Raw genomic sequence first — 17719 nt, forward strand, 5'->3', positions numbered from 1 at the left:
CATTTTTCTTTGAAATATAATTATTTCACTTTTCCTTGCAACCAGATTTTTGGATTCTTATCTCAATGACAAGCTTTTCAATGTTAGGAGTGGTACTTGATAATGCACAACGAATATCGCTTTCTACTGCATGCCGATTCCTCGGCTTGGACTTAATGTGCAACAAACATGAAATTCCACTCTCACACATATAAGCTGATGCAAATGGGAAAAGAAATCTGACTGCATGTGTTGACAGATTTGGGTAATAATCGTACTGGCCCAAAATTTTTCCATCTATAGCTGCCAAATCATTTTTCAGGTCCAAGAACTCCTCCTGTATAGCCTCTGGAACGCCATGAACATCTGTTACGAATGGATTCCTGATGAAAGAAAACCCATCCCTTGTTATGTCCACCTCTGGAAAGTATCGCTGAACTTCATCCCGCAGCTTCTGTAAATGCTCGAGAATATGCACCTAAATAGCTTACTTTTCCCCTAGCATGGCATCCACACATGGAAATTGAACTAAATTTTTACTTTCGACTCTTCCGATCCAGAGTTCTAATTTCTCGAGAAAAGCCTTGACGAGAGAACAGATTTGCTCCTTTCCGTTGCAGCTGATGATTCAGTTTGTTCAAGATACCAAAAATAGCGACAAGGTATGCTAGTTCTAATTCTGACAGAACTAGCATATTTGTAAAACCTTCTTTCCCTTGAAACTGGATAAATAGAATCAATTTTTCTTTCAGTTCAAAATTTCTGTTGACTACATTCCCTGCTGACAACCACCGTACAGAAGTGTAGAACAGCAACACTTCAAAGTCGGAACCCATGTCCTGGCATAATTTTCTGAACAGTCTGGTGTTCACTGCTGACGATTTGATGTAATTAACCACCTTCACCAATCATTTGAAAATGGTGTTCAGGTGATCCGGTAATGTTTTTGATGCCAGTGTCTCTCTGTGAACGAAACAGTAAACTCCGGTTACAAATGGAGCACGCTGTTTCACCAACGCTTTTCAATGTTAGGTGCACCTGTGATACTTGAGTCTAGCATCGCAGGTGCACCATCAGTGGTAACATTCACCAAATCTACCCAATCCAGACCATTTACTTCAAAGAAATTGTTAATAATTTCTAACACATTCTGAGCCCTTGTGGTGGTGTCAAGAGTCTTACAAAAGAGAAACATTTTATAGTAGAAAACTAACTCAGTTTCCACCACACTTGTAAAACAGTGCAGGACGAAAGACGCAATTAATCAGCTCAGAAGTTCAGTGTCTACTGCACTGAACAACAGAATTGTGTGCAGCCGCACGGCAGCTGGCATGAATCGAGCAGGAATGGCTCACGCTATAATGTGCGCACACCCACACACACACGACCTCACAAACCAACTGCCTCAACATGCAAGGTTCACATGATATCGCTTCCGCAGTTTGACTGTCGCTGCAGATAACATGGGCAAATTCATTCATTATCAGACCACCCTCTTTCACGCTGGTCAATGCGTATATCGCTGATCCACACTTTATTTTCGATAAATTTAAGACTATGTGCACCAATCTTCAGTTTATTGCTAAATATAGTGAACGTTATGTAGCCCACCCAAAAGGTCACGATGGACCACCAGTTGAGAACCAGTGTATAGACCGTCTAAGCCAAGGGTCCTCAACCTTATCACCACCAAAACCTTATCACCACCTCTAAGAACCACCTTTCACTTCTGGTCAGTGCAGGTTTATTCTAGTAGCACATGTCGCACGTGTTAAATGTGTTCAAGTCATGGATTTGGTTAAGACTTATTGATAAATATTTGCACCATATTTTAAGACTGCAGGTAACAAGCACTGAATTTGATGTCATTGTTATTGCTAGGGTTCCGCAGCCTTGTATATCAGTGTTTTTTAGAAGTGGTGAGCTGATTTTGATTCGTTCTTTCACTTAATGAGAATAATAATTATTATTGTTATTAAAACGTGGATTACGTTAGTTGCTACGTTACTTCGGCTTGTGTTTCAAGGCGCAGCCCTCATCACACATTTGACGATTAAATGTGGCCCACTTGTGTAGGAAGGTTGAGGACCACTGCTTTAAGCCTTGATGCTGGTGAAGGGCTCTTGATCAGAAAATTGGTTCTGTCCTCCACTTCCCCGAATCAAACCTGATATCACTTAACGAACATACCACACATAAATATAAAAATAATAATCTTGTGTAAATTACATTGAAAGAACAATTGCAATAATGTCCTATCAACCTGAGCTACACCCATGCACCAATGGCTGGTAATTTGAAAATAATTAATGTACATCTTATTTTAGAAGCAATATTATTCGAAGTCACAACAAATTTTGAAGAAATTTCATTTTTGTTTGATATTTAAGGAGAAATTAGTAAATAAAGTTAACCCTGAAGACTGCTCTAAAGGCAAATCATATTAGGACTACAGTGAGCAGCAGAAAAACAATTATAGTCGTCCAAAGATTATTACTAACAAAAAAAAAAAAAATAACTAAAGCCTCGTGTCAAATTACTGCAGACTGTAGTGTATATTTTTTTTCACTTACCAATTCATTCAACACTGGAAGTAATATAGAAGCTGTAGCGCTGTTTGAGGCCACTTCTGTCAGCATGGCTGTCGAGAACGTAACGATCATAACAATGTAAACTCCATCAAAATTTTTTAGATATCTGAGTGACTCTCCCAACCATTCTGAAAGACCCGACTTCTTAGCTCCTTCCGCCATAGCAAAGCCACCACCCAACAGCAGGACTACACCCCAGGGGATCTTCTCCTGAACAACCTTCCATGACAGGCAAGAATTATTGTTCACACGCTCTGGCTCAGGATCTGTGGAGGTATAGTGTATGCAAAATATAGAAATATACAAAAAGTTAAATATGAGAATTATTAGAAGCCCTTCACCAAAACTTTCAAAAAGACTTCATTGTATATGAATGAAATTCGTCTTTCAGAAATGACATAAAAGTTCAGAATTCCTTAAACTGTACTTATATTAGAGGCAGTAAGATGATAATGTATATAAAGTCGTCGAACTAAAATCTGCAGTACATACCACCAGGTTTCCTGAAACACCAGAAGTCAAGTTTGGCTGGCAGGGCAAACAACAGAAACACTATTAACATTACTGGTGTTGCAGCACCCACATCCCTGCAATAATACGCCACTTAATCATATAATACAGTACATTGTGGTTAACACACACAAGAATAAGCATTTTACCTCAGCCAGCTCACAATTCAAACACAGTACTGCGAGTTCCAATTCTCACCACAGATGAATTAAAATGTTCGCATTTCGTCCATTTCTGCGAAGTTATACTATACAAGAATGTGTGTATGTTAGTTAATTAGTTACAGTTTTGTCCAAGGCACATGTCGATTAGACACTAGGCCTGTTTGTGTGTGTGTGTGTGTGTATACTCACCTAATTGTGGTTGCAGGGGTCGAGACTCAGCTCCTAGCCCCGCCTCTTCACTGATCGCTACTAGGTCCTCTCTCTCTGCTTCCTGAGCTTTGTCATACCTCGTCTTAAAGCTATGTATGGTTCCTGCCTCCACTACATCACTTGCTAAGCTATTCCGCTTCCTGACGACTCTGTGACTGAAGAAGTGCTTCCTAACATCCCTGTGACTCGTCTGAGTCTTCAGCTTCCAATTGTAACCCCTTGTTTCTGTGTTCCCTCTCTGGAACATCCTGTCTCTGTCCACCTTGTCTATTCCACGCAGTATTTTGTATGTTGTTATCATGTCTCCCACGACCCTCCTGTCCTCCAGTGTCGTCAGTCCGATTTCCCTCAACCTTTCTTCGTAGGACATTCCCCTGAGCTCCGGAACTAGCTTTGTTGCAAACCTTGGTACTTTCTCTAATTTCTTGACGTGCTTGACCAGGTGTGGGTTCCAAACTGATGCTGCATACTCCAGTATGGGCCTGACGTACACAGTGTACAGTGTCTTGAATGATTCCTTACTAAGGTATCGGAACGCTATTTTCAGGTTTGCCAGGCGCCCAGATGCTGCAGCAGTTATCTGGGTAATGTGTGCTTCCAGAGACGTGCTCGGTGTTATGGTCACCCCAAGATCTTTCTCCTTGAGTGAGGTTTGCAGCCTTTGTCCACCTAGCATATACTCTGTCTGCAGTCTTCTTTGCCCTTCCCCAATCTTCATGACTTTGCATTTGGCAAGGTTGAAATCGAGAAACCAGGTGCTGGACCACGTATCCAGCCTATTCAGGTCTCTTTGTAGTCCTGCCTGATCCTCATCCGATTTAATCCTTCTCATTAGCTTCACATCATCTGCGAACAGGGACACTTCAGAGTGTATCCCTTCCGATAAGTTATTCACATATGTATATAAAAAATAGCACTGGTCCTAGGACTGACCCCTGTGGGACCCCGCTCGTCACAGGAGCCCACTGTGATACCTCATCACGTGTGTATGTGTGTTTGTTTGTGTTTGTGTGTGTGTGTGTGTGTGTGTGTGTGTGTGTGTGTGTGTGTGTGTGTGTGTGTGTGTGTGTGTGTGTGTGTGTGTGTGTGTGTGTCTGTACTTCTTCCACTTCCTAGCGCACTTGGTTTTGGCCTCTCTACACCTTTGGGTGAGCCAAGGGCTCGTCGTGACCTCATTATTTCTGTTGCCCGTGGGCATAAACCTCTCCTCTGCTTCTTTGCATATTGTTGCCACATATTCCATCATCTCATTTACTGATTTTCCTGCCAATTCTCTTTCCTACTGCACTTCATGTAAAAAGTGCCTCATGCCTGTATAGTCACCTCTTTTGTAGTCTGGCTTCATTAGTCCAGCCCTTCCTGCTTTCCTCTCCAATTGTAACTCTACTGTGTATTCGAAGCTCAGGACCACGTGATCACTAGCTCAGAGGGGCCTTTCATATGTGATGTCCTCAATATCTGAACTACTGAATGTGAATACTAGGTCTAGTCTTGCTGGATCGTCCTCTCCTCACTCTCTGGTAGTGTCGTTAATGTATTGATGCATGAGGTTTTCTAGTACTACCTCCATCATCTTAACCCTTCACGTTTCTGGGCCCCCGTGTGGCTCCAGCTTTTCCCAATCAGTTTTCTTTGAAGTCACCCACAACCTGCCCTGCCCACATGGGCCCTTCTGGCCACTACAGCCAGTGTGTCAACCATCTCTCTGTTATTCTCATCATATTCTTGTCTTGGCCTCCTGCTTTTCTGTGGTGGGTTATACATCACTCCAATTACCACCCTGGGACCCCAGTCAGAAGTGTTCCTAATATGCAGTCCCTTGCTGCGTGTGCGCGCGTGTATGTGTGTGTGTGTACTCACCTAATTGTGGTTGCAGGGGTCGATACTCAGCTCCTGGCCCCGCCTCTTCACTGACCGCTACTGGGTCTTCCCTCTCCCTGCTCCATGAGCTTTATCATACCCCGTCTTAAAACTATGTATGGTTCGTGCTTGCCAGACTATGTCACTTCCTAACAACTCTGTGGCTGAAGAAATATTTCCTAACATCCCTTTGACTCATCTGAGTCTTCAGCTTCCAATTGTGACCCCTTGTTTCTGTGTCCCATCTCTGGAACATCCTGTCTCTGTCCATTGTGTGTGTGTGTGTGTGTGTGTGTGTAAACATCTCAATATTTAGTCGCAGATGTTATATACATCGCGTGGTCAATCAGGTTAAGCGCCTGTGTGCTAGGCTAATAACCGGATAAACAACCACACGAACACAACTTTGACGAAACAAAACAGAATGTACCACACCGTATGTCACTTACCAAATTTAATCCTGTAATACTACTATAACAGTATTTAAAAAAATATATGAAACACAGAAGAGACTGTTATTAACTTACACCCCAAACTTGTCCTCAAACAACTTGGACCAACCAGGAATGAACTCAGGTGCTCGGAAGAGCCACAACAACACAAGTATAATGAAAAGTGTCAACACCACAATTTCTTGAAAGGTGATCCAGCCCAGTTCTTGGTATTTGGACAATATCAGTTGCTTCACAGCTTTCTCTCGCTCTGCAGATGGATTCCGAATCAGTTTTCTCTGGCCGCTGGAAAAAAAAATATTGTTTTGATTATGAATTAAAGATAATTAAGAATGTCACTCTGTGAACACGGAATTTGTGTTCCATTAAGATATTAATATATCAGGCTGTTAACTTTTTTACTTTAAATGCTTAAGCTAGTCACTATACATATGCTATTTAGGCTAGGTTAGGTTAGGTTAGACTAGGTTAGGTTAGGTTAGGTTAGGTTAGGTTAGACTAGGTTAGGTTAGGTTAGGTTAGATTAGGTTAGTTAGGTTAGGTTAGGTTAGGCTAGGTTAGGTTAGGTTAGGTTAGGCTAGGTTAGGTTAGGTTAGGCTAGATTAGGTTAGGTTAGGTTAGGTTAGGTTTGGTTAGGCTAGGTAGGTTAGGCTAGGTTAGGTTAGGTTAGGTTAGTTAGATTAGGTTAGGTTAGGTTAGGCTAGGTAGGTTAGGCTAGGTTACGTTAGGTTAGGCTAGGTTAGCCTAGGTTAGGTTAGGTTAGGCTAAGTTAGGTTAGGTTTGGTTAGGTTAGGCTAGGTTAGCCTAGGTTAGGTTAGATTAGGTTAGATTAGGTTAGGCTAGGTAGGTTAGGTTAGGTTTGGTAAGGTTAGGTAGGTTAGGCTAGGTTAGCCTAGGTTAGGTTAGGTTAGGCTAGATTAGGTTAGGTTAGGTAGGTTAGGTTAGGTTAGGTTTGGTTAGGTTAGGTAGGTTAGGCTAGGTTAGGTAAGGTTAGGTTAGGTTAGGTTAGGTTATGTTAGGTTAGGTTAGGTTAGGCTAGATTAGGTAGGTTAGGTTAGGTTAGGTTTGGTTAGGTTAGGTAGGTTAGGCTAGGTTAGCCTAGGTTAGGTTAGGTTAGGTTAGGTTAGGTTAGGCTAGATTAGGTTAGGTTAGGTTAGGTTAGGTTAGGCTAGGTTAGGTTAGGTTAGGTTAGTTAGGTTAGTTAGGCTAGATTAGGTTAGGTTAGGTTAGGCTAGGTAGATTAGGCTAGGTTAGGTTAGGCTAGGTTAGGTTAACTTAGGCTAAATTAGGTTAGGTTAAGTTAGGTTAGGTTAGGATAGGTTAGGTTAGGCTAGGTTAGGTTAGGTTAGGTTAGGTTAGGTTAGGTTAGGTTAGGTTAGGCTAGGTTAGGTTAGGTTAGGCTAGGCTAGGCTATGTTAGGTTAGGTTAGGTTAGGTTAGAATGGTTGGAGCAACTACTGAAAGCATTGCAGAAATACAATTTCACTGTATTATTATTATAATCAAAGGGGAAGCGCTAAACCCGGAGGATTATACAGCGCCTGGGGGGGGGATGTGGAAGGCATTCAGGCTTAATTCGGGGAACTGGAGCACAGATCCAATTCCCTAAATCAAGAGCCCCTCACCAACATCAAGGAACCTTCCTTGAGGGGCAATTTCACTGTAAATTTACAAAAATGTGACTTTGGTAAAGCCCAGATTAAATAATTCGGTTTCAAAATAGGGAAGGGACTAGTAGCCCCCGACCAATTAAAGGTCCAAGCTGTTTTAAATTTTCCAATGCCTCAGGACAGGAAAACCCTCCAACAGTTTTTGGGGATGGCTACTTTTATTTATTTAATAATTTGAACATGATACAAAGAAGTACAAAGAAATACATTAGATTAGGTTAGGTTAGGTTAGGCTAGGCTAGGCTAGGCTAGGCTAGGTTAGGTTACGCTATGTTAGATTAGGTTAGGTTAGGTTAGCCTAGGCTAGGTTAGGTTAGGTTAGGTTATGCTATGTTAGATTAGGTTAGGTTAGGTTAGGCTACTCTAGGCTAGGCTAGGCTAGGTTAGGTTAAGTTAGGTTTGGTTATCGTTAGCTAAGTCAATTAAAACGTACATTAGCATTAATAAGTGTATTAATAACCTGAAGGGAGTGGACACGAATGCATTCACTTTGTACACCTTCATTTAAAATGTTTCCGTCCCTGGATCTTCATCACTTCAAATACAAAGTTCAAAGACCGAAATATATTCAATGAAGTAAGTGCAATCGTGTCCACTACTTCCTTCAAGTTGTCACCAGTCATTTCCTTCTTATTCCCTGTGGAATAATAACTCATGATAGGCTGCCCGTTCCCTGAACTGCAGTAATACATGAAGGTGAAGCAGCGCTCTTCATAACCAAAACATGACTAGAACAGCATGTGTAAATGACTTACAATCATTTAAGAATAAAGACTCGGGTGACATATCTTCAAATTACACATATTCGTATGATATGACTAGTTACTGCTGCTGTTTATATTGTCCATGATAAAGCTCCTGGTGAGTGAAACATAGCATCAGTAAATATATTATAAGTTGCAAATGTATCGACCATGCAACGGAAACTGTTACATGGCAACACTTATTCACAAATTTATTGTTGTATTGATGTTCACGCAGCAATATAAAACAATAAATTATGTTTTATAAGAGTTCAAATAACTTCTGAAGCTCAATATATATATATATATATATATATATATATATATATATATATATATATATATATATATATATATATATATATATGAGTAGTGATGAAGGCGGCTCAGTGCCTCATGCGGCAGAGTGGCTTCCTTTTCCTGAGTGGTCTCTGCGGCAGAGTGGCTTCCTCCTGAAAAGGGCTGCGGCTGAGTGGCTCCTTTTCCTGGGTGGCTCCTTTTCACACCTATATGCTAATGACCTTCACCTCGCCCTCGAGACCACCTCGCCCTCGAGACCACCTCGCCCCTCGAGACCACCTCACCCTCAACCCCCCACCCACGACCCCACCCGCGCCCCCACGCCCCCGTGCCCCCGCGCCCCCCACCCGCCCCCGCCCTCATGCCCCCCACCCGCCCCTGCCCTCATGCCCCCCACCCGCCCCTGCCCTCGCGCTGACCCACCCGCCGCGCCCTCACGCCCGTCCGTGCCCCTCACGCCCGTCCGTCGCGCCCGCCCGCGCCTTCTGCTGCGCCTTCTGCAGCGTCGTCCGGATCGCCCCCGCTCCCCGAATTTTTTTCCGATTTTTTTCAAATTTTTTTTAATTTTCTTGTGCTCTCCTCGAATCAAGATTTTGAGGTTCCCCCTCTCCCCCATTTTCACCCCCACCCCAAATTTTTTCGAATTTTTTTTTCTCGATAATACAAAGACTCCAATTCCTCGGATCAAGTTTTCTCGATATCAATAATACAAAGATTTCCCCCACCATCCACTTCTACCCTCTATGTCCAAGTATTTCTCCTCCATCTACTCGGATCAAGTTTTTTGGATTCCCCCTCTGGGTATAAGCATTCAAATGAACTCCCACTTGCATCCCAATTTTTTTTCTCTTGATAATACAAAGACTCTACTTCCTTGAATCAAGGTTTTCTCGATAATACAAAGACTCCAATTCCTCGGATCAAATTTTTCTCGAAATCAAAGTCTCCATCTCCTTGGATTAAGGTTTTCTCGATAATACAAAGCCTCCATCTCCTTGGATCAAGTTTTTGGATTCCCCCCTATGGGGGTTCGAATTTCTTGTGCTCTCCTCGGATCAAGTTTTTTTTCTCGATAATACCAAGACTCCATCTCCTCGGATCGAGTTTTTGGATTCTCCCCTCTGGGGGTAAGCATTCAAATGAACTCCTCCTATGGGGCATGGTACTTTCTCTTACTACAGGTCTAAACAAGTGTGACATCACCACATCTGTGTTTACTCGGCTGTCAGTGACGTCACGTGATGACCTCACACATACAGGCTGACTCTTGTCGACTTCCCCCTATGTCAGTGACGTCACGCGATGACCCCCACACACACAGGCTGAATCTTGTCGACTTCCCCCTACACATTTTTCACTCTCAACCCAGGATAATCCAAATAATTTCACATTTTTTTTCGTTAATACCCACAACAATCCACAATTTCTTTACAAAATACAACACAAGTCTACACATTTTTCTCGTTTTAACTATTTCATCTCAGGTCACTCCCCACGAAGTAACCTTCTCTCTCTCCTCCTCCCCACCCTCCCGAACCCTCACACTCCAACCAACACCTCACAATTTTCACTCATAACCCCCAATTTTTCTCCTTTTAACTATTTCATCAGAAAGTCACCACAACACTTATAACCACTTTTCGATAAATTCACTAGTCACAATTTTACATATTACGAAGTTAATACGCACACACACACCTCACTTTGAAAACCTTCAAAACACTCTCATAAATCATATGAATACTCACAAAAATACCTTTGAACATTTCCAAACAACACTGAAACACTTCCAAAATATCATTTTGAATACTCCCAAATAAGATTTGACAGCTCCAATTTATCTGCACTTACACATTTCATTAAATTACAACTCATCCCCCCAAACTCCTCCCTCAGTCTCCAGACTTCACAACATTATCACAAAAATTAACTCAAACACTTTACTTTGAACATCACCAAAAAACACCATCAAAAACATCACTCGAATACCCCCAAATCACCTCTGAATACTCCCAGAACGCCTTCATAAGTACTCTTGCACATCATTTGAACACCTTCAAAAACACCTTTGAATAACCTCAAAACACCATTTGAGTACTCCCAAATACACCACTGAATACTACTAAAACACCACTGAATACACTCAAAACACCACCAAAATCACCATTAACTAAGATCAACACCCACATCCCACAACACCCACAACCCACAACACCCACATCCCACATCACCCACAACCCACATCACCCACACCCCACAATTTTTTCTCGTTTTAACTAATTTCATCAGAAAAAGTCACAACAACAACCCACAACTTATAACCACTTTTTCGGTATCTCTAGTTCGACAACAACACCCACAACCCACAACACCCACACCCCACAATTGTTTCTCGTTTTAACTAATTTCATCAGAAAAAGTCACAACAACAACCCACTTATAACATCTTTTTCGGTATCTCTAGTTCGACAACAACACCCACATCCCACAACACCCACAACCCACATCACCCACACCCCACAATTTTTTCTCGTTTTAACTAATTTCATCAGAAAAAGTCACAACAACAACCCACAACTTATAACCACTTTTTCGGTATCTCTAGTTCGACAACAACACCCACAACCCACAACACCCACACCCCACAATTGTTTCTCGTTTTAACTAATTTCATCAGAAAAAGTCACAACAACAACCCACTTATAACATCTTTTTCGGTATCTCTAGTTCGACAACAACACCCACAACACCCACATCCCAGAACACCCACAACCCACAACACCCACACCCCACAATTTTTTCTCGTTTTAACTAATTTCATCAGAAAAAGGCACAACAACCCACAACTTATAACCACTTTTCAGCATCTCTAGTTCGACAACAACACCCACAAACCACAACACCCACATCCCACAACACCCACATCCCACATCACCCACACCCCCACAACAACTACCCACAACTTATAACCACTTTTTTCGGTATCTCTAGTTCGACAACAACACCCACAACCCACAACACCCACAACCCACAATTTTTTTTCTCGTTTTAACTAATTTCATCAGAAAAAGTCACATCAACAACCCACAACTTATAACCACTTTTTCGACATCACTAGTTCGACAACAACACCCACAACCACCAACACCCCACAACCCACAATTTTTTTCTCGTTTTAACTAATTTCATCAGAAAAAGTCACCAAAAAACACCATCAAAAACATCACTCGAATACCCCCAAATCACCTCTGAATACTCCCAGAACGCCTTCATAAGTACTCTTGCACATCATTTGAACACCTTCAAAAACACCTTTGAATAACCTCAAAACACCATTTGAGTACTCCCAAATACACCACTGAATACTACTAAAACACCACTGAATACACTCAAAACACCACCAAAATCACCATAAACTAAGATCAACACCCACATCCCACAACACCCACAACCCACAACACCCACATCCCACATCACCCACAACCCACATCACCCACACCCCACAATTTTTTCTCGTTTTAACTAATTTCATCAGAAAAAGTCACAACAACAACCCACAACTTATAACCACTTTTTCGGTATCTCTAGTTCGACAACAACACCCACAACCCACAACACCCACAACCCACAACACCCACACCCCACAATTTTTTCTCGTTTTAACTAATTTCATCAGAAAAAGTCACATCAACAACCCACTTATAACATCTTTTTCGGTATCTCTAGTTCGACAACAACACCCACATCCCACAACACCCACAACCCACATCACCCACACCCCACAATTTTTTCTCGTTTTAACTAATTTCATCAGAAAAAGTCACAACAACAACCCACAACTTATAACCACTTTTTCGGTATCTCTAGTTCGACAACAACACCCACAACCCACAACACCCACACCCCACAATTGTTTCTCGTTTTAACTAATTTCATCAGAAAAAGTCACAACAACAACCCACTTATAACATCTTTTTCGGTATCTCTAGTTCGACAACAACACCCACAACACCCACATCCCAGAACACCCACAACCCACAACACCCACACCCCACAATTTTTTCTCGTTTTAACTAATTTCATCAGAAAAAGGCACAACAACCCACAACTTATAACCACTTTTCAGCATCTCTAGTTCGACAACAACACCCACAAACCACAACACCCACATCCCACAACACCCACATCCCACATCACCCACACCCCCACAACAACTACCCACAACTTATAACCACTTTTTTCGGTATCTCTAGTTCGACAACAACACCCACAACCCACAACACCCACAACCCACAATTTTTTTTCTCGTTTTAACTAATTTCATCAGAAAAAGTCACATCAACAACCCACAACTTATAACCACTTTTTCGACATCACTAGTTCGACAACAACACCCACAACCACCAACACCCCACAACCCACAATTTTTTTCTCGTTTTAACTAATTTCATCAGAAAAAGTCACAAAAACAACCCACTTATATCATCTTTTCCAGCATCTCTAGTTCGACTACATTACCCACAACCCTCATCAATTACCAATTTATTCACAATTTTTTTCCTCTTCTTTTTACTGAATCTTAAATGTAATACACATTCCTCTTTACATTACTAAAATTCTAATAAAATCCTCTCCATACCCATCTCCTTGTATCCACATAAATTGATATTATACTCGCATCAACTAATCTCACTACCCAACTATTGCGACATGTTTCGACGCCCTCCATTCTTTTCCAATATATCATAACTTTTCAGTTCTATAATTTCATTTTAAAATATTCACACATTACCTTTATTTTCAGTAAAATCTCCCCATATTTCTTTAAATTTCTAATACAACCCTCCCCATACCCCTCTCCATCTCACCCGCATTTCTTCACATCCACTCACCCATCTCCCAACACACCTCTTCTGAACACACACAAAAATCACATTTCACATCCACAAATGCATCTCATCACCCATCTCAAATCCACTAAAATCACTGTAACCAAGATATTCACAAAACTCTATGACCACCTAACACACACACACACACACACACACACACACACACACACACACACACACACACACACACACACACACACACACACACACACACACACACACACCTCACTTTACTTTGAACACCTTCAAAACACTCTCATACATCATTTGAGACCACCTTTTCTCATTATCTCTCATCCACAACCTTTATCATCTCACTACAGAACAACCCCAAGATTACTTCGAACACTCTCATAAATCATTTGAATACTCACATAAACACCTTTGAACATTTCCAAACAACACTGAAGCACTTCCAAAATATCATTTTGATTACTCCCAAATAAGATTTATCATCTCTAATTTATCTACACTTACACATTTCATTAACTGAAATTACAACACATCCACCATACTACTCCCTCAGTCTCCAGACTTTCCAACATTAACACAAAAACTAACTCAGACACTTATGACATGAGACATTTTACCAAAACTAACACAAACACATATCCGTTATATCTCAAATATCTAAGATCACCACAATCAAGACGTTTGCCAAATTCTATAACCCCACCATAAGATCACACATTTTTTTTTGTACACATTCTCTTAAAACATCATCATAACGAAGATCACTAAAACTATCTATACTTTTACTAAGATCACATAACATTTTGTCTTCTCTAACTCACCCACCAATTCACATTCTCATTCACACTTACACATTTCATTAACCGAAATTACATCTCATCCACCAAACTCCTCCCTCATTCTCCAGACTTTACAACATTAGCACAAAAAAAAACTAACTCATACACTTATGACATGAGACATTACCATATCTAACACACTGACTAACTTTGAACCAACTCTGAACACCACTGATCATCTTCAAAAAATACTCTGCACATCATTTGAACACCTTCAAAAAACACCATCAAACACCTCCGAATACTCCCAAAAAACACTACTGATTACTACCAAATCACCACTGAATATTACCAAATCACCGTCAAAATCACCAGAAACTAAGTTTAACATCACCATCTAACATCCTTTTTATAGAAATCCCCTCAAATCACTATAACCAAGAACTCCCTCCCCATTTGGCGCATAAAAAAAAAGCATGAACAGAAACCTAATACGCAGACACTTAGTACATGATCACCATCAACTGAAAACATATCTTGTACACACACATAATCTAAGACAACCACCAACTACAATCACCCATGTTCACTTACCTCAAAAAATCACTAATATCACAGAAAACACTCATTTTTATAAACATTTCACACAAAAAAATCATATTTGACAATATCTAAGAGCACTCACCTCACTACCACCAACACACGATGTCACCTCACAGGACCGACGAGCTCACCTCCAGTGACGTCACACTCCCATTGTGTTACTTGGTGGTTGGTAACATCACACCCAACCCACCTTGTTTCAACCTGTTGTACCCTACATTATCTAAGAACACTATATCCAAGACGATTACCAGATTTTATGACCCCACCACCAAGATCACAGAAAACACACATTTTTATAATTATTCACACAAAAATCACGATCACCAATTCCATATCATGTTTACCGTCATCTATCAACACATCACCAAGATCACCAAAAATCTAAGATCATGCATCTCAAAACTACTATGATCACTGAAAACACTTATTTTTTAAACATTCGCACAAAAATAAGACATACACAAAAATACCACAACACTTCCACCAACATCTATAACATAACATGAGCACTATAACATATCACTATCACAAAAAAAATAATACACAGACACCCACATCTTATACATTTCAATCACAAATTTAAGACATGAGACATACACACCAAATCTAAGACATTCACCTCCAACTAAGACATACACATCTTAACTAAGACATACACCAAAAACCTCTACTTGACATATTGCGGTATGAATATTCATACCGCATTTATGTTGCATATCACATTTCTTCATCCACATCATCCCTAAAACATCCTTCCTTATTCATTCCGTATATCTCCTAGAGTTGTTTTAACCCCGACGGGCCCATCACGACGTAGGAGCCAGAGCAACCATCACCACTCCAACACCACCTACTACACTCTGGCTTCTACGTCATGATGGGCCGTCGGGGTTAAAACAACTCTAGGAGATATACGGAATGAATAAGGATGTTTTAGGGATGATGTGGATGATGAAATGTGATATGCAACATAAATGCGGTATGAATATTCATACCGCAATATGTCAAGTAGAGGTTTTTGGTGTATGTCTTAGTTAAGATGTGTATGTCTTAGTTGGAGGTGAATGTCTTAGATTTGGTGTGTATGTCTCATGTCTTAAATTTGTGATTGAAATGTATAAGATGTGGGTGTCTGTGTATTATTTTTTTTGTGATAGTGATATGTTATAGTGCTCATGTTATGTTATAGATGTTGGTGGAAGTGTTGTGGTATTTTTGTGTATGTCTTATTTTTGTGCGAATGTTTAAAAAATAAGTGTTTTCAGTGATCATAGTAGTTTTGAGATGCATGATCTTAGATTTTTGGTGATCTTGGTGATGAGTGTTGATAGATGACGGTAAACATGATATGGAATTGGTGATCGTGATTTTTGTGTGAATAATTATAAAATTGTCGGTTGTGGGGTGTTGGTGGTTGTGGGTGTTGTTGTCGAATTAGTGATGTCGAAAAAGTGGTTATAAGTTGTGGGTTGTTGATGTGACTTTTTCTGATGAAATTAGTTAAAACGATAAAAAAAATGTGGGTCGTGGGTGTTGTGGGTGATGTGGGTTGTGGGTGTTGTTGTCGAACTAGAGATACCGAAAAAAGTGGTTATAAGTTGTGGGTAGTTGTTGTGGGGGTGTAGGTGATGTGGGATGTGGGTGTTGTGGGATGTGGGTGTTGTGGGTTGTGGGTGTTGTTGTCGAACTAGAGATGCTGAAAAGTGGTTATAAGTTGTGGGTTGTTGATGTGACTTTTTCTGATGAAATTAGTTAAAACGAGAAAAAATTGTGGGATGTGGGTGTTGTGGGATGTGGGTGTTGTGGGATGTGGGTGTTGTGGGTGTTGTTGTCGAACTACAGATACCGAAAAGACGTTATAAGTGTGTTGTTGTTGTGACTTTTTCTGATGAAATTAGTTAAAACGTGAAAAAAAATTGTGGGTTGTGGGATGTGGGTGTTGTGGGATGTGGGTGTTGTGGATTGTGGGCATTGTTGTCGAACTAGAGATACCGAAAAAGTGGTTATAAGTTGTGGGTTGTTGTGCCTTTTTCTGATGAAATTAGTTAAAACGAGAAAAAATTGTGGGGTGTGGGTGTTGTGGGATGTGGGTGTTGTGGGTTGTGGGTGTTGTGGGTTTGTGGGTGTTGTTGTCGAACTAGAGATGCTGAAAAGTGATTGTAAGTTGGTTGTTGTGACTTTTTCTGATGAAATTAGTTAAAACGAGAAAAAAAAATTGTGGGTTGTGGGTGTTGTGGGATGTGGGTGATGTGGGTTGTGGGTGATGTGGAATGTGGGTGATGTGGGTGTTGTTGTTGTCGAACGAACTAGAGATACCGAAAAAGTGGTTATAAGTTGTGGGTTGTTGTGCCTTTTTCTGATGAAATTAGTTAAAACGAGAAAAAATTGTGGGGTGTGGGTGTTGTGGGTTGTGGGTGTTGTGGGATGTGGGTGTTGTGGGTGTTGTTGTCGAACTAGAGATACCGAAAAAGATGTTATAAGTGGGTTGTTGTTGTGACTTTTTCTGATGAAATTAGTTAAAACGAGAAACAATTGTGGGGTGTGGGTGTTGTGGGTTGTGGGTGTTGTTGTCGAACTAGAGATACCGAAAAAGTGGTTATAAGTAGTGGGTTGTTGTTGTGACTTTTTCTGATGAAATTAGTTAAAACGAGAAAAAATTGTGGGGTGTGGGTGATGTGGGTTGTGGGTGATGTGGGATGTGGGTGTTGTGGGTTGTGGGTGTTGATCTTAGTTTATGGTGATTTTGGTGGTGTTTTGAGTGTATTCAGTGGTGTTTTAGTAGTATTCAGCATTGATCCGAGGAGAGCACAAGAAATTCGAACCCCCATAGGGGGGAATCCAAAAACTTGATCCAAGGAGATGGAGGCTTTGTATTATCGAGAAAACCTTAATCCAAGGAGATGGAGACTTTGATTTCGAGAAAAATTTGATCCGAGGAATTGGAGTCTTTGTATTATCGAGAAAACCTTGATTCAAGTAAGTAGAGTCTTT

General features: G+C 40.8%; 1 protein-coding gene across 5 annotated transcripts in view; it reads right to left on the reverse strand.

The window, feature by feature from the left end:
• Window positions 1-17719, reverse strand: part of Indy (I'm not dead yet) — a 114191-nt gene that overhangs the window by 14608 nt on the left and 81864 nt on the right. For all 5 annotated transcript variants that reach the window (XM_070082858.1, XM_070082856.1, XM_070082860.1 and 2 more), the window contains 3 exons: window positions 5842-6051; window positions 3063-3157; window positions 2553-2836 (listed from right to left, as the gene is read on the reverse strand). In XM_070082858.1, coding sequence (XP_069938959.1) covers window positions 2553-2836; window positions 3063-3157; window positions 5842-6051 — 589 coding nt within the window. The remainder of the gene's footprint in view (window positions 1-2552; window positions 2837-3062; window positions 3158-5841; window positions 6052-17719) is intronic.

Source organism: Cherax quadricarinatus, chromosome 8, assembly GCF_038502225.1.
Source record: "Cherax quadricarinatus isolate ZL_2023a chromosome 8, ASM3850222v1, whole genome shotgun sequence".
NCBI classification, from domain to species: Eukaryota; Metazoa; Arthropoda; class Malacostraca; order Decapoda; family Parastacidae; genus Cherax; species Cherax quadricarinatus.